Source organism: Oryzias melastigma, linkage group LG9 (genome assembly GCF_002922805.2).
Source record: "Oryzias melastigma strain HK-1 linkage group LG9, ASM292280v2, whole genome shotgun sequence".
NCBI classification, from domain to species: Eukaryota; Metazoa; Chordata; class Actinopteri; order Beloniformes; family Adrianichthyidae; genus Oryzias; species Oryzias melastigma.
In genome coordinates, this window is record NC_050520.1 from 7,538,466 (window position 1) to 7,560,803 (window position 22,338).

The window sequence follows — 22,338 nt, forward strand, 5'->3', positions numbered from 1 at the left end:
ATTTGATTTTTAATGAAATAATTTATATTTATCACTTGCTGTTTTTGCGTCGTGTCGATATTTACCCACTTTCCTTAAAGGCGAAGAGGAGGGCGTTGCTGGGATTTGTAGTTATTTAAAGCCAAGAAACATTAACGTAAAACGAAATTTAAAACATATATTATTAAACTAACGTAAACCTATAATACAATTTTAAAATGTGTTATAATAGAGGCTGATATATTTTTTATTTGTTGCATAGTTTTGACACATCTGGCTTGAGACACTTTCAGATTTCGGGACTACAAACGTTAACCGGAAGTAGTTGAAGCGATTTGGGGTTTGTTTGGTTTTCTGCATAACTGTTGAGGTGAGTGGTAATATTGAGCTCCTGAGGACAAAGTACGAGAAAGTAGAGGGTGTAGATTTGGTATCTGTGTGCTGCTGCGTTGCTTTTAAAAATTGTCCGTGAAGTGTCGAGCAGCAGGTAGGCAGAGTTTAACAGCTTCCGGAAAATTATGATCGTGGCACGCGCTGACATTTGCACTTTATTGCACACCTGCTGATCTTCATTTAATCAGCTTTGACAGCTTCTGCTTTTTGGTTAATTGCTCATGTTATTCTCAGAGATTTCAGTGGAGAATTTGGATTTTTCTGTGTCAGAGGGTTTATATTTTGAAGCCCAATGAGGCAAATCTCTTTGTGATTTTGGGCTATATAAATAAAACTGAATTGAATTGAATTGAATTATATAGAAACTAAACTATTAAAGGGAAATGTTAGATAAATCAAATATTTGAGAAATGTGCTGTAAAGTATTTAAAGAGTGCCTTTTATGATTCAAGCAGATATTCAAACATTTTAAAGTAATTTACACCGAATTATAGTGAAAAATTGTATGAAAAGTCTGCGACAATTAAAAAGGAATGTCCTATTTTACCTTTTAGAACAATTTCATGTTGCTTTGTATTAATTACATTGTTACTTTTATAATAACATGATTTATATTTCTTTTTTGGCTTGAATAAATATAGAAATATAAAGAGAAAATAGCATTTTCTATTTACTTAAAAAAAAAAAACTCACATGACTTCCTTTCAAAATAAAATATTTCCTGTGTCAAACGGGAACATCCCAGTGCAGCTAATGTACCTAAATGAAACATTTTAAAAATTCAATTTTCCTCATGTTTTATATCTACTTTAGTGAGCCGTAGTACTTTTTCCTACTCACTATAGCTGTTAATGTGAACATAAGCATGAATTTATTGGTTTAAGATCCTTTAGAAAAAAACAAAACAAATATATATATATATTTCAGCAGCTCTGCTCTGGACGGCTACTGTTTTTGTGCAGCATATGTGCTTTAAACTAATAAAACCCGAGCAAACGAGGCCTCTTAATATCAGTAGGGATGTAAAAACCTTTATCTTAGTACTAGGTGAATCTCAGCCGCATTTACCTCATCCAAATTAAATCAGTGCCAACTAAGTAAGTTTAAAAAGGACTATTATTTAATTTTTTTTTCAGTCAGAGATGTGGTTCTGGAGCCTCAGGTTGCAGACCTCAGGTGTAAACAGACCCATCATCTTGATTTCCTCCTGTTCTTCTGCAGATGAGATTTGCTCCTCACTCACTGTCCATCTTGAAAACGTTCATCAGTCGGAGATCAATAGCTGTTGCACAAAGACGAGGCTTGAGCGGAGCAGCGATGCGTCTGGTTCAGTTCTGTCGCCACGGTGATGGTGGGGGCATCCGAGTGGGGGTGGAGCAGGGCGAGGGGCTCGATGTGGTGGACCTGAAGGCATTTGACCCCTCCATGCCGTCTACCCTAAGAGGGCTGCTGGAGTTGGGGGACAAAGGACGGGAGTGTGCACAGAGGTGTTAAAACACCGTTTTCCCATAAAGTATTAGTAATTATCCATTATATTTAATGCTCAAACATCTTCACTCGTCTGTTTTTCTTCCTCAGAGCATTAGCATCATGTCAGTGCAAGGTGAATCGAGAACACATTCAGCTGCTGTCTCCTATTTTGGCCCCAGAGAAAGTGGTATGTGTGGGTATGAACTATCGGGACCACTGTACCGAGCAGAACGCCCCCATTCCCAAAGAACCCATCATCTTCAGCAAGTTTCCCAGCGCCATCACCGGGCCGTACGATGACATTATTCTGCCGTCAGAGAGCCAGGTGGGTGGAAGCCGCCGGCTCGACTGTCTTGACTGGTTTTGAAATAACGTCATGAAACCTGTCTTGAACTGTCAAATGTTGATTTAACATGACTTTAAGGGGAAAACGTGTCAAAAGAAATAAAGAAAACACTAGGAGTGTGCACATTTTGGTGAGTTTTTGAGTATGTGGTGGGGGTCAAATTTTTGCTAAAAGGCGCAGTTAGAAAGAATAATAATAAATAATTCTGATTACAAATTAGTAGCTTGTGCAGCCACTTTTAGTGTATCTCTGTGTATTTTTTGATGCACATTCCTATCCTTTGAGGACATTTTGATTTTTTTTTCCATTATTGCCAATCAGTTAGTGCGCAAACTTTTATTGAAATTTCAGAAATGTCAAAAAAGCACAATTTTGCAATTAAATTTTTTCCATTAAATCATAATTATGTAAATTAACGCAAACAAACTAGAGCAAGAAGTCACTCAAAAACACGTTGACGGATGTGAACAATACTTTGATTTACAACAGAAGCATTAAAATTTCTGCCACAACACTATCACTCATTAAAGGAGATGTTAACATGGGAGCGGCTGCAGATGAAGCCATTTCACGAAGTCTGATGTAATGTGTGACCAGAACAAAAAGCAATGGAAATTCATACTCGTCACAAGTAATACGTGCAGCGAAGATGTACATTGCAGCACTGCCCACATGTATTTTAATGGCATCCAAGGATTAATGTTGTTGTTGGTCGCTTGTATTTAAGTTGCATGTTTATGACTACACAGCTGTTTTTTTTTCTTTTTTGGTAGTGTTTTTGAAATAACAGCAGCTGATATTTAGTTTGAATAATAACCGAGCAGTCAGATAAGGGCCGCGTCTCGTTCATATTAATGTTGGCTGGTGTCGATGACTGTAACTGTTCAATGAACACATGACACATTTAATTTGAAAAAAGTGTTTCCATTACAGTTTTGCAATGTTTCAAATTCCATGTGCCACAAAAACCACTTCCTCCAAACGCAAGCATTTTTTTTAAATTAGGTTTTTTAAATTGTTGTTTTCATTAGGCAAACTTATCGCAAATTAAATTTGTTGATTTTCATAGTTAATGAACGCTGTTAGTGACTGCTGCAGGCCATACAAAATAATCTGCTGGATTCAGCTAAAGAAAAACATTTCAGTTGCAGTTGTTTTAAAATACAAATGTATCAAAACAGTAGAATATTCTAAATCTGGTTTATCATTTTAGCTTGAACCCACTATATAACTATGTCAGTTAAAATAAATAAATAGCACAGAGTTAGGAAATCTACAAAACACAGATGCAAGATTGGTGTTAAGTGATCATCTGCTGTAATTTGAAGTTGTGTGTAAATTATATTCTTTTTGTATTTTTTGTACATGTGAATACACAACTGCAAGTGCACACAATTGTGCACAAAATGTATTGTATGAGCTAAAGATCAAGAATTATGCACACAAATCCGAAGTCTATTTTTTTCTCTATAGCCAAGTTCTGTTGGCAGGTGAAGGTTCATTTACTGAACTGCTGTGAGGACAAAGGTTCATTCTCTTCTGTGTCCTGCAGAATCTGCAGTCTGACTTAAAAAGACAATTATTTTTTGATGCATTTTATCTATCCACAGGTAAAAAGTTGTGTCTAAAGTTGAACTCAACAATCACTTTTGATTTTTCATGACATTTGTATCACTTGCTGTGAATGAACCCGTGTTATATCTAGATTTCCTGACTAATCCATAACCCCTAAGATTCTATCTAGTGCCCTGGATGTTGAAGTTCCACTTTAATAATCTTTTGATCTGTTTTAAAAGTGTCCCCAGTGGTCTATTCCATTTTTAGCTAAATAAAAAAAAAGCTTTTTTCTTGAACATAGTTTCTGCAGAGTGGCAGGATTTCATTACAAATTGGCCTCTGAGTGGTGGGTGAGACTATTGGGGTGGAGTAATAGACTTTAACCTGTCCCTATTTCCCATCATACATCTGTTTACTCCCCCACTAGCTTATAGCCTCTCACAACAACCTAACATCACCAGTGAAACAAAAAGCAATATTTGTCTAGGTGTTCGTGCTCAAGTTCAAATTCTGCTCCTAAATATTTTTATTTTAGGTCAACACAACAGGTATAGAACTTTCAGTATAAAGTATTACGTATTCTACTGGTTAGTTCTGTATTCCATAATTAAACTTCAGTCATTAAATTTGCGGCAGGAGTTGGTGATTTAAATTTGTTGGAGCTGACGGGGAATTGAGTCGTGTTTTTTTACCTGACTCATGCACAAACCTGACTTTGTCTGTACTTGTCAGGGCATCCATGCATACAACATCAAAGTCTGCACTCACAAAAGCATAAAGATGAGAAGTCTGGGATGTTAGGTTAAAGTCAAATATGTCTTTATTTAATTTTTACATTTATTTGAAGAATATTTTACACACAGACAAACATTTATTGTACTTTTCCTCTTTCACCATCAGAGGGAGCTATTTATCCATTGGCATTATTTCTCCATTTGTTCAACCTGAATCTAAACTCTGTTTTAAAAAAGAAAAGGCACATCTAAATAAAATATAAAAAATGCAAAGAATCCAGTATTTTTTTTATTTTTACTTAAAAAAGTTAAGTTTGTTGTTATAATTGACATCTACAAACACACCGTGACCCCATGACCCCAAACACAATGCATTTTGTGCTGTATTTGTGTGTGAATTGAGGAGAGGGTTGGTTTGATTTAAATATTTTTCTCAAAATGTTTTTCGCTGTTTTTGGTATTTTAGTATCTGTTTTTAATTGTAAAATGTTTTTTTTTATAAAGTTTTTGAGTGATGTCACACTTTAACTCCACAAAGGCTTGAGGTTTTTATATATATATATATAATTTTGTTGCCATAAACGTATGATTACCTTTCTTTAAGGCTTTTACAAAACTAAATGTCTCTCAAGCTTCTTTGATTTCATGCTTGCCCCAATAACCTGATACAATGACTCGTGTTACGCAACTGGAAACACCAGCAAACAAACAAGCACAAACAACAGCCATTATCACGCTATTTGTATCTGCAACTGCATGTTAGCAATCACTGAAATTCCAAGTGGAAAAAACTCAATGGATTTTCCGTTTGTCTTCCTTCTGTCAGACTTGTAACACATAGTAATTACTGTCATGTAGCTTAAAAACCAGACATTAACAGCTGCACAGTGTTATTATCTTACGGTAATACTGACTGAAAAAAGAATCCAGTTACAATTTCATCGTCTGCGGAGAGATGGGATGTACACGCTGTTTCCTATAGCAAAATTCAAACAAAAATAAACACTTAATGATAGATTATAACGCAATAGAAACCATTTTTTTATTTAAAAAGACTCATTTAAAATATTCATAAGATAATCTCAGAAAGTTATTTAAATAAATCCCCTCTTGACTGTCATTAAAGGAAATTCTTAAGTAGGGATTAACATAAAGTAGTCAGTAACAAGTAATTATAATAGTCAAAAACACTAATACGTCAGTAATCATATTCTAATAACAAGTTGCAATACAGATTTATACAATACAGTTGTCAGTAACTACTTAGAACTAAAAATATACCCAATAGTACAGAATAATAACAAGTAAAAAAATGCTGTATAATGTTTCAGAATGGTCAGTAACAAAGTGTACTATAATCACACTATAATAAGTAGTTAGAATGTATATTTACAGAAAGTGATTAGAAACAGAGTACTGTGAAATACCCTCTGCAGTACTACAGAATAAGTATCCAAGTGTCCTAGACACTGAACCCCACAGTGTTCAGCAGTGGTGCTGCTATCAGTGTGGATCGGTGACTATGACTGTAAAGTACTTTGAATCTTCTAAAAAAGTAGTAAGAACTATATAGGTATACACTATTTACCATTTTAAGAACAATGTAATATCCTAATCTTTCTTCAATACCATATAATAATCACAGTGGAATGCCATCATCAAAACAATATGTAATGTAATAATATAGTTAGTAACAAAGGGTCAACACCATTTAATATTGCGTTTAAATGTATATCTACAAAAATATGAGGTGAGGAAAACATAAATAGTGGTGTAAAAACCCTCTTCAATACTACACATTAATAACAAGATAATACTATGATCTGAATCACTGTATAATTGAAACAGTTAAAAAGGTGCAATCACATTGTAATAAGTTAGTGTATATTTCACACTGTACTCAATAATTCATTAGTATTGTAAAATACTTTCTTAAGTACTAAAAATAATGTAATAACATGGTCAAACTGCATAATGTCCTATGATAATGTCATATTATGGTCACCAACGAGATGTAATAAGTTACAATGTATGATTACAAAAGGTTAAAAACACAAAAGTTCTAGAAAAAAGGACATAGTACGTCAATACTACAGAATAATAAAAAAAAGTAATAAAATTTACAATTATATAGTTTATAACGTATATGAAAACGATGATCCAGCACCACTGTCCTGTTAAACCATCAATCCAATTTATTTACTTTATTTATTAATTTACTTCAAACCAGCTAAATCCCTTTCCTTGTTACGGGGTTGCTGGAGCCTATCCGGGCTTCTGTTTTTTCATTATTGTTTTATATACCAGTACCACAAACTGAAATGTTATTGTTACTGCTCTGTAAATGTTCCCTACAAAACACAAATTCAAATAATATAATACTTTTAGTGTCAAATTTAGGTATTGTTTCATATTCTAGTCTATGCTTTTTTTCCTCATAACTTTTAATACAATACTTGTTTTTTCCTTAAATAAAGTAAAAACTAAAGTAACTTTGATTTGATAGATTACTAACACAGCAAACTGGCCTTTCTTTTGTTTTTTATGCTTGATTTAAATGTTTCCAATGATTTTGCTTCACAGTTTTCTTTTTCAAAAAGATAATTTAAAATTGAGTATCTCATGCTCTAAAAATAAATGCTCCTGTTCTCCTGCTGAAAAAAAGTTCATTTAAATTTGAGACTCATCAGTTTGCGTCTGAACAGCTCTCAGAGGCTAAATCTCTTCTTCCTGTGTGGTCGGCTCATTATGTTTGAGAATAAAGGTTTTGCTTATGAGTGGCTGTTTTGTGTGATCCGTGGAGGAGGGAAAAAATATAGACTTTGTGTCCGTAAGAGGTGTAAATGCTCGGTTTCCATGGTGATCCATTATCTAAAGGAACCAGTGGTTCCCAACACTCTTGGAAAGTAAAAAAAAAAACCCTTATTTTTGGCTTTTCATCTTGGTGTTGAACTTTGCTGCCAGGATGAACTGAAAGGTCATCACGAGGTTTCAACACTTAATTTATGACTCTTGTCAGAGTAGAGAGTTTCTCCAGAACAAGAGGTCTTCTTTATGTTTTATTCTGTCAGTAGAAAGTGATAGCCGGTCTGTAAATCCTGTGAGTGTGTCGGTACATCCTCTCGACTTAAGATAAAGTTTGTGAAGGAAAATCTAAAACCTTCCTTCATGACTTTCATGAGATCAGACACTGGAGCAGAGGATGAGATGGTTGCCGTATTAGCCTCATAGCCCGACATTTCTATCAGAGGAAAACACTCCCGACTGTGACAGATCACTGCTTTAGACCCATGGATGAACTGTAAAATACCCAATCACATTTCACTAAAAAATAAAATCACATTTACAGCATATCGTTACATATATAGATGTTACTGTTGTTTGTTTAGGAAGGTAAAAAGAATTTATAGAAATGATCAAATAAAGCGTTCCACCCCATTTTACTAAAGTCCCAGATTTTCAAACATGAATTATTTTTAGTTTCTTCATAATCTCATTGACAACAACCCAAACTTCCCAGCTGGACTCCTTTCATCCGCCGTCATGCGTTCAGAAGGAGTTGGGGAGGGCTGTTAATGCAGTTCTGGGACGTGGAAATCCATCATTTGATTGCAGCGATGCTGAAGCCCAAAGAGCTCAGCTTGTCGTTGTAATTCATAGAAGAGAACGTTGGGCTGAAATCTTCCAACAATATTCGGATGCTGTTGTTCTTCAGCAGTCTCTGACAAACAGGCCCCGGGGTTTGGAGCATTAAACTCAGTATTTTCATTGGTTAAACAGTGCACACAGAGCGCACGTCTGTGTTTGAATACAAATCTACTGAACCTTGAGTTGTTTTCTTCTTTACTCTGCCATGCTTTCCAACTCGTTGAAACCAGAAACAAAGGCAGTCATTCCTCCACACTGCTGTGGTAGAGATCAATGAAGTCAAGAAAACTTTGAAAAAGACGCCTTAGGTAGAATAACTGATAGAACAGTTATAAAACTGATGGAGAAATGAAAGAATTTGATGAGCCAAAGACAGCAAATGAGACTATAAACTTTCAAACCACAACTTTATTTTCAATGCATATTTTTAAGCAACTGTTATTTGTCTTAGATTAACTAAAATTGAGTTTAAAAATGTCTGAATTTAAGTTTTCCAAATTTAAAAAAAATTCACACTCACTTTTTTAAAGTTGCATGAATAAAAATGCTGTGAGAAACATTACTGTAACGTGTGGTTTAATCGTTGCACCAATTACAAAAATAACAGTTTTAAAGTTAATAATGAAAAAAAAACAACAATAAAAAATATAAATGTCATCACATCCAAATTAAATTTGAATAATAATTATGGTATACTGATTTTTGTGGTTTTTGATACTTGCAGGTTTTTGAAATTCAGAAATTGCATTGAAAAGCTTCTTTCACAAGCTTAGTCAAACTTACATTTTGACATCATGAGTTGATTTTTTTTGTGTTAATTAGATTAATTAGATCATGTTAATTATTATTGTGTTGTTGGTTTAGTTTTTTGTGTTGCACATGTAAAATGTTGTGACCCTGTGTTTTGAGTTGGTTTTTTTGTATTGTTAATTTTTTTCACATTGTGAATTTTATTTTTAATTGAATTTTTTTCATATTTTGCATTGATTTTTTTCATTTTGTCGGTTATGTTTTTAGTGTTGTGAGTTGATTTAAAGTGTTGTGTTGCAAATTTGAAGTGTTGTGAGTTTTATGTTGTGAGTTTATTTTTGTGTTGTGAGTTGGTTTTCTTGTTTTGTGAGTTTTTATTATTTTTTTTGTTGTGAGTTAATTTTTTTATTATTTTTTTGGTGTTGTGAGTTGATTTTTCTCATGTTTTGGGTTGATGTTTTTGCGTTGTGACTAGTTGTAGTGTGTTGCAAATTTAAAGTGTTGTGACCCTTCTGGGCCACCATCTTTTAATCAAAGCTACATCAATAATTTCTGTTGTTAAGCAGGTATTTTTATTACAAAAGTTGGTAGAGAATGGCTCTGTTCAGAAACCAGCCTCTAGTGGTCATTTGAGGAATTGCAACATTCATTTCTTTCCATTTTGCTTAAAGGCTGGGAAAGGCTTTGAGATCTTGCGCTCGAGTTGCCACGGGCTTGAAAGGTGAAGTGACAGGCACTATATGTCATGCGTGTGTTAAACAGAGTTCGGTTATTTCCCCGACAATTAGGAAACAATCAAAAGAGCCTGAAGTCAACATGAAGTCAGTTCATCTGTCAAATACAAAAAAATCAATGGAGTGACTCAAAAATGATTGAGAGTGAACAGAGAAGTCTCTTGAATCGTACTACAAGGTTGTGCATGTTTTTGACAAACAGCACCTCTGAGCAACCCCCCCACCCCCTCGACATGTTCCATCTGGCTGAAGGGAATGGAGAAATGATCGCAAACATCTGCAAACGGATGTCCCTTCACGCTGCCTGTCTGAAGCGGGACAGCTGGGGTTTTGTTGAGCGATGCCTTCCAGCCTAACGACACAGAGGTGCAATAGTGGGTCAGGACGGATGTGTGTTTCTGACCCTGCTAGCATGCAGCTAAACTGTGTGGTCAGTGTGGATCAGCACTATGTGAGGGAAAAAATTCTAATCCAATACATGATTGAGAAGAATGGCGGAAGAACAGGATTATTGATTCCCTTTACTACTCCATCATCCATTAGTTATGAATCTTCCTTTTTCTTACAGCGTAGACTCCATCTTTCCTACAGTACTGTTCATTCTCATGGGCAGCTCTCAAGGAGAGCAAACAGGCTTTTTGAGGGAAAGCTCCATATAAGTCTCTGATACTTAGACAAAAAATGGCATGTTTTGGTTCTGTTTGTTACTTCCATTTTAAAGATTTAACTATTTTGTAAGACTCCAAACCAGAAAAACATTTAAAGGCCCATGAAGGAAGACTCATATAAAGAAAATTAGGCATAAAATTGCATTTCTGATATAAAGTGTTCTCTTGTTTATCGCAGGGCATGCGTCCCAACATAACCCGCAATAGGTTTTATCCACGAAGTAGGATTACTGATATTTAAGGCTGTAAAACTCCTCCCTACACACTTAATCCGTTTTTCTCAGACAAATCTTAACATTTTCACACTTTTGTCTTTTCTTTCAACTCTCAGGTGTAATCCAAATTCTTCACCTACGGCTTCTCCCTACCCCTACATTTAACCCTCCAAACAGAGAAATATGGAAAAATAGTGTCTTAGAATTTGGACGGCACTAACACTCGGTGATGTCATCATTATTTACCGCGCTACTACATTAGTGCGTAGCTGGCACCCTTTGGAAAATACACAACCTCGGTTTTATAGCTTTAAAAAGTCATGCAAAAATAACAAGTCCTTATTTAAATGTGAACTTCTGTGATTCAGAAGATGAAGAAACATGTTTCTCCAAAGTGGCATGATGCGACTTGTCCTACGGGCGAAGGCATACAGAAATCTATACTTAAAAAAAACTTTTTCAGACACCCCTTTCCCTCCAAATGAACCCTTCTATCGGATGGGTAGGGGAAGAATTCAGATTCAGCCTGAAAGTTCAAACCGTAGTAGAAGTCTAGTATTAGAAAATGTAAAGAAAGATCTGCTCACGGTAGAACATTTATGTAACTCTGGAAAACTAAAAACATTCTGTACAGCAGACTAGCAACAGACCCTAAACTGCCCAAATCACGTACACCCGCACAATTTTTGCTTGAAAATTCAAAATCAAAACTACCCAATGGGGCAGGAAACTGCCTCATTTGCAGCAAACACAGCACATGAGATTGATAGACGAGGCCAATCGCCAATTAGAACACAGAGCGCTGTTGAGAGACGGGACAATAGCCATGCAAAACTGCACTGGGAAGAAAAGCACGAAACGGCAAGACTGCAAAAGGTGAATGATGATATAGCTGGGAACAATGTATTTGTATATTCAAGTCATTGTGAATCAGGAGCTGTCATAAAATAGCTTATTTGTGACATTTAAAACGCGCCAACTCCCTGCTCTGCTCCATTCCGATGGATCCACTCTAAGACTACTAGGTTCATGTACTTCTTCATTTTCCTGGCTCATATCTGTATGGCTGGATAGCTCCAATATTTCTCGCCATTTTTGTTGCCCCGGTAATGTTAGATTGTAAGCTAGCAGGAGAGCGAGTAAACATAGAGCGCTCAACAATGGGAAGAGGAAAAGGGGCTGGGATTGCACCCCACCCACACCTCACTTCTAAAGAACTACTGCCGCTCTGCAGAAACTATGTCCTAGAAAACGACACATGTATAATCATAATTAAAAGACTACTGGGAACACTTTTGAAATAGCTCAAAAGATGATCGGAGTGGGACTTTAAAGTGATAAAATGTGACACAAATAGTAATTTGTCATTTTTATTGGACCTTAAGGAAGTGGACTGGGAAGTGGAGCTGGCTTTTGTGATTGGACGTAAAGGAAAGGACATCAAGGTAAGAATCAGGTGATCACATCTCACCTGCCACACTTCCATTATGACCATTTCCACACCTGTTTTCCAGGAGGAAGACGCTCTCTCCTATGTAGCTGGGTTCACTGTGGCCAACGACGTCAGCGCTCGGGACTGGCAGATGAAACGCAATGGGAAGCAGTGGCTGCTGGGAAAAACGTTTGACAGCTTCTGTCCTCTCGGTCCAGCCTTGGTGACCTCCGACGCTGTGAAAGGTGAGCGCTAATGAGGCACCAGAGCAGGAAGAACAAGGCAGACGAGGGAAATTAGAGTCAATCTGGCAAATCATGTAATTATCTGTGATTTTGGATGTCAGCAGCAAACGGAGTTAACATGCTGCAAATCTGTGAATCGAAGGCGTGCATCTGTGATTACATGCTAAATGTGTGAAAGGAAACAAAGACCATCATTAGGCATCTCTGAAAACCTCAAACTGAGATGCTTTTATTAGAACGGCTTTAGTTGTAATCCGGCATGGAGGGAGGCATTCCAAACGAAAAGGTTAGCAAGATGATTATTTTATGTAGATAGACTAAACTTTAATGTCTTTAAAGACCCACTCCAATCATCTTTTGACCTATTTTAAAAGCATTCCCAGACTTTTTTTTTTAAATTATGATTTTGCATTTTTTATTTCAAAACTTAAATGTCATTTTCTAGGGCATAGGTTCTGCAGAGTGGCAGTGGTTCATTAGAAATTCACCTCTGAGTTGTGGGTGAGATCGCTGGTGTGGAGCAACCCCGCTCCCCCCTTCTTCCCCCACTGCTGAGAGCTCTCTGTTTACACTCTTTCCCACTGGCTTACATTACCTAATATGGATGTACAGGTTTTAGCCAGGAAAATGAAGACGTACATGGATCCATTTGTCTTTGTGGGCCACTTAGCGTATTTTCTACGTCACAAATAGGATCTATTTCAAAAGGCTTTTTTTTCGTCTTCTCTTGGTTCACAAGAATTTGAATAAAGAAATGCTCAGAAATGCAATTTTTAGCTTACTTCTCTACATATATGTCCTCCATCATCAGAAAAAATACCAAAAGAACATGTTAAAACACCAAAAACATAATTTTCATCTATATTTTTATCTATTTTAGAATTGTTCCCATTTTAAAGGAGCCCCGCCACTATTAGAGACCGGCGTCTAAAGTAAGAAACACCTTTTTGACCCGGCCACTACTGGAAGATGTACAGTATCACTACACTCTCTGCCGTTAGTGTTGCACCCCTGAAAACGGGAAAAAGAATCACGAGAGTGATTCCTGCGTGTTCCTCATGCAGGTGTTTATTGTAATGAGGAGGAACGGTGCAACTCCCCCTAGTGGCTAGTATAGTCATAACCAATCGATCCCAGAACAATCCTCCAGACAAATCAATCGATTAGCAATTTAAAAAAAGACTTTCTAATGAACTTTGCAAAATAAAAAAACTTTCTACTGTTTAATTTTTGTCAAAAAGTCACCATCAGAAATATTGACTTAAAAGTTCAATAATCTAATTCAGCCTCATTGTTGGGACATACTAGCATACGGCTCCTCCCAAGCTAACATTAGCATCACAAAAAAATGGGGAGCAATATTGGAGCTATCCAGGAGGACAGTTTGGCAGCTTGGATGAGGAAAATAAAGACATCAATGGATCTATTTGTCTCCAAGTAAAAGATTTAGAACTGGAGTGGAGCAGGGAAAGCCCGCCCATGGCCGTTGTTGAGTCACAAACCTGATCTTTTTCCAGCTGCATTTTTTCAGCTGCTCCTCATCCATCAACGTTTTAATAAAGAAATACTCATAAACACAGTTTTAATCGTAATTCTCACTGTGGTGGGTCTTTTAGGACACAAGTGAATTTGTGAAGTTATCTTGTAATTAAGAACTTTCTCAGCTGCAGAATAAAAGATCGTCTCTCCCTTTAGGGAATCTCCCTCGCTACTTAAAAATGTCATAGAAAGATGTCATTGAGACTTACAAGTGAAAAGAACATTTTGATTCCTCCAGTAATTGAGAATCAGTGAAAGCGCGGCTGCCGCAGTGGTCTGCAGTCCCATAGTAAGTCACAGCATCACTAATCTAAGCTGAAGTGCTCATCTTTCCTTAAATTAACTCACTGACAGTTTAATACTTTACAGCCTGAGTTGGCACGGCGGCGATCACCAGAGGTTCTGCGGTAGCCTGAAAGATAGCCCGATGGGAAGAGGGGCTGCCAGCTTTGTGCCGCAAACCAGCGAGAACTGACTTTATTAAAGATCATTAAATGTGATTGAAAACACAGAGCACACGCTTTAGTTTGATGGACATCTCAATGATTTAAGATAAAAACGGGATTTATAATTGAGGAGCTACTGTCCATGTGTTGAGCTCCAAGTGTGAAGCAATGTTTTTACCCAAAAGTAATTCACATTATTTGCTTTTAATTTGCCATTCAGTTTTGTTTGTAGCTTATAGTATAATTTCACTTAAGGTAAAATAACTTTTATTGTGACACTCTTTCATTCTGTTTAAATTTAGTTGAAAAATAGCAAGTTAATATTTAAAGGTCATAAAAATGTCATGAGTAAAAAAAAGGTAATGTAGAATTTATTTTGAAAGGGTTAGATTATTTTTTACAAAAACAAAGAAGACATTAAGAAAAATCTTTAATATGTATGGAGAGTTAGTTGTGTTCAGTTTAAAGTCAGACTTGTTTCATTGTTCTTGGATGCAGAACTATGTAATACTATGTTGTTGGTATGGCAACAGTAAGATATGATGATGCACTGGCAAAAATATGCAAGGGAGATGAACAAAACCTCACAAACAAAGCCAAAGATGGAGGTCCTGCGGTGTGCCAGTATTGTTCATTTATTCAAACTTTTTATTTCACTGGTCAATTTTGAGCGTCTGTATGACGGCCAGGTCCAACATTTTTTTTTATGGTAGAGGCACACTGCAAGGAGGTAATTGAGGACGCTACGGCGTCGAGGTACACTAATAAGTGTTTGTGACATATAATTTGTGAGAAGCTATGTGTATCACATTAAACGTTTTTATGAGCCTACATTCATCCCACCACATTTTAATGAGTTGCTGTTCCATCTCTGCTTCAAGTTTGTTCGCTAATGACCGGCTATGGTGGCCGTTTTGGTTCAGTTGTTTCGCTCTCGGACCATTTTGTTTTCAAACTGAGAAATTTCAGAGCAAACCGAAGTTCGGTCCAATTGGAAACGAACCGAGACCACCTCAAAAGATGTGTCGGAGCGGTTCCTCGTCCGGGACCAAAGTTTGCTTGCACGTATTCAGACGAAAACTGAACCAGTCTGAATACACCCCGAGTTTGCTTGTCTTTATTTCTTTAAGAAAAAAACACTTAGAAAAAAAATCTAAAGTAGCATCATCTTGTTGTAATCATAAAAATCGACTCCTCGACTGTCATCCTTCTCCTCCAGATCCTCATAACCTGGGGATCCGCTGCCTGGTTAATGGAGACGTCGTCCAGAGCAGCTGCACTGATCAGATGATCTTCAAGACTGCAGAGCTGGTTTCCTGGGTTTCAAAGTAACTCCAGTGTTATTATCACTCATAAGAACTTCACTCCAACACCATCTGTCTTGATTTCCATAAAACACTCAGAACGTTCTTTTTTTTCTTTCCCACCAAGACGGACCTTAAGTAGTTTCTGCTTTTGGAACGTTTTCTTATCAAATCATGTCAGGAATGAATGCATGAAGCATCGCGACACGAGGGAGGGTCCTCTGTTCATCTGACGGTGCAGAAACTGCACGCCTCAGCTGGGATTTATCTATCCCGACTGGCACTCTTTATGCTAAACTACTCACTCAGTGATAAAGCCTCTGCCTGCCAAGCGGAATTACTACAGACAAAGTCTTTGTTTTTTGGACTACTTGCTGCACACAGCACATTTAACACAGTTTATAGTTTAATTATAGTTTTTTGACATTATGCAGTTCTTTCACTAATCCTCTATAGGAAAGGTTATTGCTTAATACTGAATCATCAATTGGTGCTTTTCTTGCTGTTTCACACAATTTCTCCTTTATTTCTCAGGTTTGTGACGCTAACTCCAGGAGACGTGTTCCTGACAGGCACTCCTCCAGGTGTGGGCGTGTTCAGGAAACCACCTGTCTTTCTTAAGGTGATGGTGCATGACACAAACAAGAGAGCAGATGTGGTTCTCACGTCTCAATTGCAGTCTACAGGAGTGACACGCTGCACTTTCAACACTCTGGACATGTTTGCACGTTCCTAAAGGCACTTCCAGAATACTGTGTTCACACTGGACAAGCAGGGAGGGGCTTCTTTTGATTTTCCACTGTTTACTAGCACATGTCCACCTACAGTTGGAAGTGGCTTGGTGCAAATGTTGAAGCGGTACAAATCTTGCTCCAGACTTTTTTTTTTTTTAAATCATTTTCATGATAATTTTGAAACCAGTTTAGCTGTCTAGGGACTGGAGCCCTGGACAGTGACCCTGCTAGCTTTGCTGACTCCTGGGCGGCAGCACTTACTTGCTTTGCGGAACTCGCTACGCTGTCCACCAGGCGACTGGCTAGCATAGCCACCTAAGCAAATGTGGGCAAACACAGCTGGGGCCACCACGAAAACTGAGGACAAACCCAATTGGGGCCCACATTCTCTGCCTACTTATAAACTACATGGGGCCCACTAGGCCTTGCTGGCTGGGCAGTGACTTGTCTTCTTTCCTCGACATAAAAAGGTAATAAAACAAAAGTAATAAAAGTGCATTTGTAAAGGAAGGAAATCTGAAGTTGGGTGCAAACAGAGCATTAATGTTCCACCAGACTTCTACAAAACTTTGAGATGTTTTTATGAAGATTTTGTGAGAAACCTGCAGAAGGAGAACACTCGTTTGTCTTGATATCTCTATTGCTCCCCTACAGCTAGTAAACTTGCCGTATGCTCTAAATAATTTATTATTCCCTTCAAATGAAGTAAAAAAAAAAATACAACCAAAAAGCAGTCTTCATTTTTAAGTGGGGATTTGTATTCTATAGGCCATAAAAAAGTTTTAATAAGCTGACGTATGACAGGTTTGTTTAGGGGTGCTTGTTAAAATGGAGTTATCCAGGATTTCCTTGTAGGAACAACAAACTTTCCTCTTCTAGAATAAACTTTAAACATTTTTTTTCTGTTGTGCTGCAGAAATCATTCAAATTCATGACCTGTGCAGCAGAGAAAACCCTCATGAGAAGTTTGCACGAGAATTCCTTCAGAAGTTTCAAATCACGCCAGAATAAACTCCTTTTTTATAAAGTCTAAACCAGTTTTCTAACTCAATTCCATCTATAGTTCACGTGTACAGAGTGACAGTTTGTTCAGGTGTTTAAAATGTAGAAACAACTTTTGGGTGGTGTTTCAATCAAAATGTTAGTATCTTAATTTAAAGGGAAAAAACATTCTGTTTTAGAGATACTTCAATCGTAACTGGATACGAATATTTTTATTTGCAATAATCTAAGGAGACTAGGTGCATCCGATCCCCTGTGGAAAACACCACGGACCTGTGTTTACTTTCTTGCACTGCTCCATACATATGAAGTAGGACAGGACTCTGAAGATTCAGATGTACAGGAAACTCACTCACACTGACCGGGGTCTCATGGCGGACTCCTGCCTCTCTTCTCAGCATAGAGTAATCAAACAGCACCAGGTAGAGACCATGCAGGAAAGATCTACATCGACACCGCTCTGAGGAAATGCACCTCTCCCAATTGGACTTTGGTGGAAGCCAAGAAAAGGAGATTTTGCAGGATTGAGTCAAGTGACAGAAAAACATCCCTGTCCACTGTTAGGAGGCAAACCCGTTTGAGAAATTCAGAATTACCTTCATCACATATCTGTTATATTCAGATCCAAAGAGACAAACACTGGTCCAAAACGCAGGAGAATCAGAGTGATGTTGTCTATGCTGTCAAGAGAGTTCTGATCTGTACTTTGGAGAAACTAAACAACAAAACGTAGAACAGAGGAGCCACAACATCAGACAGAAGAGGACAGATGGTTTCTAAGACGTCATCTTTTTCCGAGTGGAAAAACAAAACTTCAGTTGTGCTTGTAGATCCTAGCTATTCCTTCACTACCCACTTAAAGTGCACTATATAGAAGGTTCATCATTTTGTAGTGCTGTCTGAGTCTACAAGTCCCGAACCGTGGCTTCTGATCCGTACGGACCACGGATAATCCGTGATCCGCAACACCCCTAATGCTTACTACGTTAGACCACAATGCATTGCATTTGAACTATTTTTGTGCAAATAAAAAGATGTTGAAATGTAATTATTTCATAAACCAATGTTTTCATCAGAGCACAGTGGAGTCAAATGTCATGAAATGCTTTTTTTAGACAGCTGCACGCCGTGGCATCATCATCATTTTTGGGGGGAGAGGTTGCTCAAAATGCCCCAAATTCATTCTCACCATGTATACATTTTGGTGAGTTTGGGGTGGGGAGAAGAATTTAGAAAACCTTTTGTGACAGAATTACCCTTGGTAACACACAGTCAGCTGTTCCGATAGTCACTGGATTGTTGACATTTGCATCTGCTCCCACCACATCTAGATATTCTTCACATTTCTAAAGCAGTCAGAGCATAAAAAAAAAACGGAATTCCCATCACCAGACGTCTTCCAGACCAACTTTTAGAGTCCAGTGAAGAACAGAATCCTGAGATCCTTGAAAAATTTTCTCCACAAGCAACAGCAGCCACTGGCCTTCTGAAGTACCCCCCCAAAAATCAGATAATTGAAGCCCACAAAGCATTTAGCTTAAAATGGCAAATTAAAGCCTCTTTTCACTGCAAAAGACCAATTAGCAGACTTTAAAGAGGAGGTTTAGTTTAACTGCTCCCTAAAGCAGACCCTCTTTTCCAGCATCGTCCAAACGATATTTTTTAATCAGAACATTCAAAATGGATTAGATGCAGTTCAGAAACTGAAATCAACGACTGCACAGAGAAAAGGTTTGTTTGGAGAAAAAGATGAGGAAATGATGACATTTTTTAGGCTGCATCAATTTGAGAAATGGAGGGGGAAAAAAAAGCACGCCTTGTGCAACTCAAAATAAACCCTGTGCCACATTGAAGACACACCTCCAAACAGCGATGTGGACAAAGTGACCTAGAAATGTCAAAAACTAAATAAAAAGACTGAAAGGTTCTCAGATTTAGCAGTTAGTGCTGCCTGACTTTGATATCTTTGAAAGGAGGCATAAAATAACCTAACGTCTAAACTGAATTACCAAACTTTTCCTTTGTGGAAGAAATAAGATTTAAACTTTATATGTTTATTAAATTGAGTTACAATTGCCAGAACAAGCCTTTTTTTAACTAATAGAAACTCCAAAAGGATCCCGACCTTTTACTCTGACTGTAGAGAGAGAAGCTTGTGTATTTTAACCTTTTTCTTTTGTCGTTTTCAGAAAGGCGACGTGGTGGAGTGCCAGATAGACCAGTTAGGCTCCATAATCAACAGAGTCATCTGAACCTTGAGACCACGCTCCACGAAGGAATGCCAGCTGTTCAGTGAGACGCCACCCTTTGATTAGACGCCGCTGCTGTTCAATCACCAGCAGCTAGCGCCGGGACTGCGTCCTCCGTGATGATTGTTTATTCTGGACACTTCAACAAAAGCGAGGATTGAAAATGTGGTATTTTTTACTACATGGAAGTCTGCAATTATGTGACTCAACGTAATGAATCACTGTGATCAGCGGTTGTAAAAGTGTCCATCCGCCGCCTCCCACTCGCCATACAGCACAACCCGTGAACCTCTTGACTTATTTTAACGGGTAAAAATAAAAGCTCTGATTTTTTTTGACCAATCAGAACGATGGAGTGGATATTGTTCTATTACTTAGGTAAAAGCAGCACATTCTGACGTACCAGATTTGCATATTAGAGAGAATTAAGTTTGAGTAAATCCTGAATTGCCAGAAAGAAAATTAAGTGTCATATTTCTGAGTTTTTTTCCTTTTTCCTCCACTGAAAGATTGCTAAAGGACATTTCAGTAGGAAATGTTTCTGTTCAGTTTCAGCTATGTTGGCTGGTTAACTGCCGAGTCATTTGTAAAGAGGTTAAAGTTCCACTCCGATCAACTTTTGATTTAATATAAAATTGTTCCCCAGTAGTCATTTAATTATGACATTACTATCCAAAATCAAAATCTTGTCATTTTCTACGACATAATGACTGACTAAATGAGCATTCTTACATGCATGAATTTTTCCAAACTCTTATAAGGAAACATTTTAAAGTAACAGTTTGTTGTCTAAATTGCCATTATTTTCCTAAGTCTTTGCTTATTTATCTTGAAAAAAAAGTGTGCTGCTATAGAGCGATCGCCACCTAGTGGCCAAACTGAAACGCCCTCCAGGAGAAGCAGAACAATGTTTACAACGTTAATGATTTGGACTTTTTTGTTAGAACTTCTCCTTTTGAGAATCCATGTAACACTTTATGATAGTAACAATCTAATTATTTCACTAATACATTTTACAGTATGTGAACTGTATCAGATTAATATAAATATATTAGAAAAATATATAGATCATTAATGTATTTCTAAACAAATGTTTAAAGCATGTAAACTCAAAATTGAACTGAATCAAGTGGATCGAAACCCCCCCCCCCAAAAAAAACCCAACAACTCTGAATCGAATCATTTCTGGAAATTATTAGACTTAGCCCAAACCTAACATTACAAATGCAACAAAAATGGTGAGTAAAATCAGAACTATCCAGCTGTACGGTTTAGAGCCAGATGCCAGCTCAGACGAGAAAAACAAGGACAAACAAGGATCTATTGTCTGCAAGTGGATGGATATAAATGAAGCGTAGTATGGAGCTTGTGGTTTGCAGTTGTAGAGCTTCTACTACTTGCTTTTTCAAACTGCATTTTTTGTTTGCTCCTGATTCAATTCAAATATCAATTTTAAGCTTAATTTTCTAAATATGACTTTATCATGGCAAAAATACTAAAAGTACACGTCAAAAACACAAATTTGATCAGAGTGAGCCTCTTCATTGGTTCATGATGGGATTAATGCTGTTGCTAATGATGCTGCTTGTTTTTTTTTACCGATTGATTTCAACACTGGGTGGCAGTAAAGACTCAGAATGACTGAAGCTGAGAACCTGGAGCAGCTGCCCTGACTTACGACTGCACAGACAGCCGTAAACTGCCACAGTTCCCAATAAAGTCAAACATCGATTCATCTCCTCGTCTTTATGTCCAAAGGTCCATGTCAGAGGAGCTCCAGAGGCCTGACTCAGCACGCTGATCCACTTTCACCGGCTCTCGCAATGAAGGATTTGGACCCTTCTCTGTTAAAACACAGCAGAGGACTTACTGGGTTCAACACAAAATAGAAACTTTTGTTTATTATCAATCGAATTTACATGAGAACAAAAACATGAGCAGCTTTAATCACAAAGTACGGGAATTCCAAACATCTGCGGCAGTTTTTTTCCAAACAACTTTAAATAAAACATCTTAAAGAAATGTCTCCTTCACAGAGCTGTAAAAAAAAGGCAATTTACTTGAAAATAGAAGCTTTTTAAATGAGTGCTTTTAAGCGAACGTAGGCTTCCCTGACAAAGGATGAGATTCTGCAGCTGAACAAAGCTGGAGGACATTAACTGTAGAGATACTGCGTGATGAAGTAATGCAGTTTCTGTCTGTTCTCTGACAACTGGAACAAAGGACTGACACCCAGGAAGACACCTCCTGTCTGACGCTCCTCCAACAGGACCTGAATTAAAATCAACACAGCCGCGTTAACAGACAGTAATCAGTGTTTTTTTGTTCAGTCACTTTCACTTTAACAGTGTGGGAGCTCGCTTCGTCTTCTTTCACTTCTTCTCCACAAAAAGAAGACAAAAAAAAATTGGGGCACAAGAAGATAATTGCCAAATCTACCTCGATCATAAAATTTGACTGCCACGGGAGACTTCTGCACATAAATCTATATATGGGTTAATGAATGTCTAAATTTAAGCAGAAGTTTGCATCAACCTGCAAAGGAAACCGAGAAAATCGAATCATTGAAAGCCTGAGCGCCAAACTATTTCAGTGGAAAATTTCTAGACTAATATTGACCCATAAAAGAATTTTATGATTTCAATTTGATTTCGAGTACATCTCATCTTTTTCAGATCTAATGGGTGTTAAATCAGATGCCAGTCAGCCATGCTGTCCCTCCTCTTTATTGTTCTTTGCAGACGGAGACGGCAGATGCTGATTTTCTTCGCCGCGTAACAAACCATTCTGTCGTCTTTGTGCTTTACGCTGCATAAAAAACAACTTTCAGACTTTAAAACTGTGGCAGCGAGACGATATAAATGAGTATCTGCTCTCAATGATGTTTGCACTT

At 37.4% G+C, this 22,338-nt stretch overlaps 2 protein-coding genes and 1 long non-coding RNA gene across 4 annotated transcripts in view; 2 read left to right on the forward strand and 1 right to left on the reverse strand.

Annotated features, from left to right (window-relative positions):
• The first annotated feature begins 102 nt into the window (after positions 1 to 102).
• fahd2a (fumarylacetoacetate hydrolase domain containing 2A) lies at positions 103 to 19,907 on the forward strand. Of its 2 annotated transcripts, none has more exons than XM_024275622.2 (8): positions 103 to 349; positions 1,594 to 1,859; positions 1,951 to 2,167; positions 11,880 to 11,939; positions 12,009 to 12,171; positions 15,376 to 15,484; positions 15,995 to 16,082; positions 19,386 to 19,907. In XM_024275622.2, exons 2-8 carry the CDS (start codon positions 1,594 to 1,596, stop codon positions 19,446 to 19,448), a joined length of 966 nt encoding a protein of 321 aa, XP_024131390.1. In that variant the 5' UTR covers positions 103 to 349; the 3' UTR covers positions 19,449 to 19,907. The 2 variants fall into 2 exon arrangements, with proteins under 2 accessions (XP_024131390.1, XP_024131391.1); XM_024275623.1 differs by lacking the exon at positions 103 to 349 and adding an exon at positions 352 to 466.
• LOC118599132 lies at positions 13,953 to 14,223 on the forward strand. Its single transcript, XR_004948423.1, has 2 exons — positions 13,953 to 13,999; positions 14,065 to 14,223. It is a non-coding gene; the product is annotated as an uncharacterized LOC118599132 (long non-coding RNA).
• A 1,408-nt stretch (positions 19,908 to 21,315) lies between the features above and the next one.
• gpat2 (glycerol-3-phosphate acyltransferase 2, mitochondrial) overlaps positions 21,316 to 22,338 on the reverse strand; it is a 52,361-nt gene continuing 51,338 nt past the window's right edge. Inside the window, exon 23 of the mRNA XM_024276136.2 lies at positions 21,316 to 21,717. Coding sequence (XP_024131904.1) covers positions 21,601 to 21,717 — 117 coding nt within the window. The 3' untranslated portion in view covers positions 21,316 to 21,600. The remainder of the gene's footprint in view (positions 21,718 to 22,338) is intronic.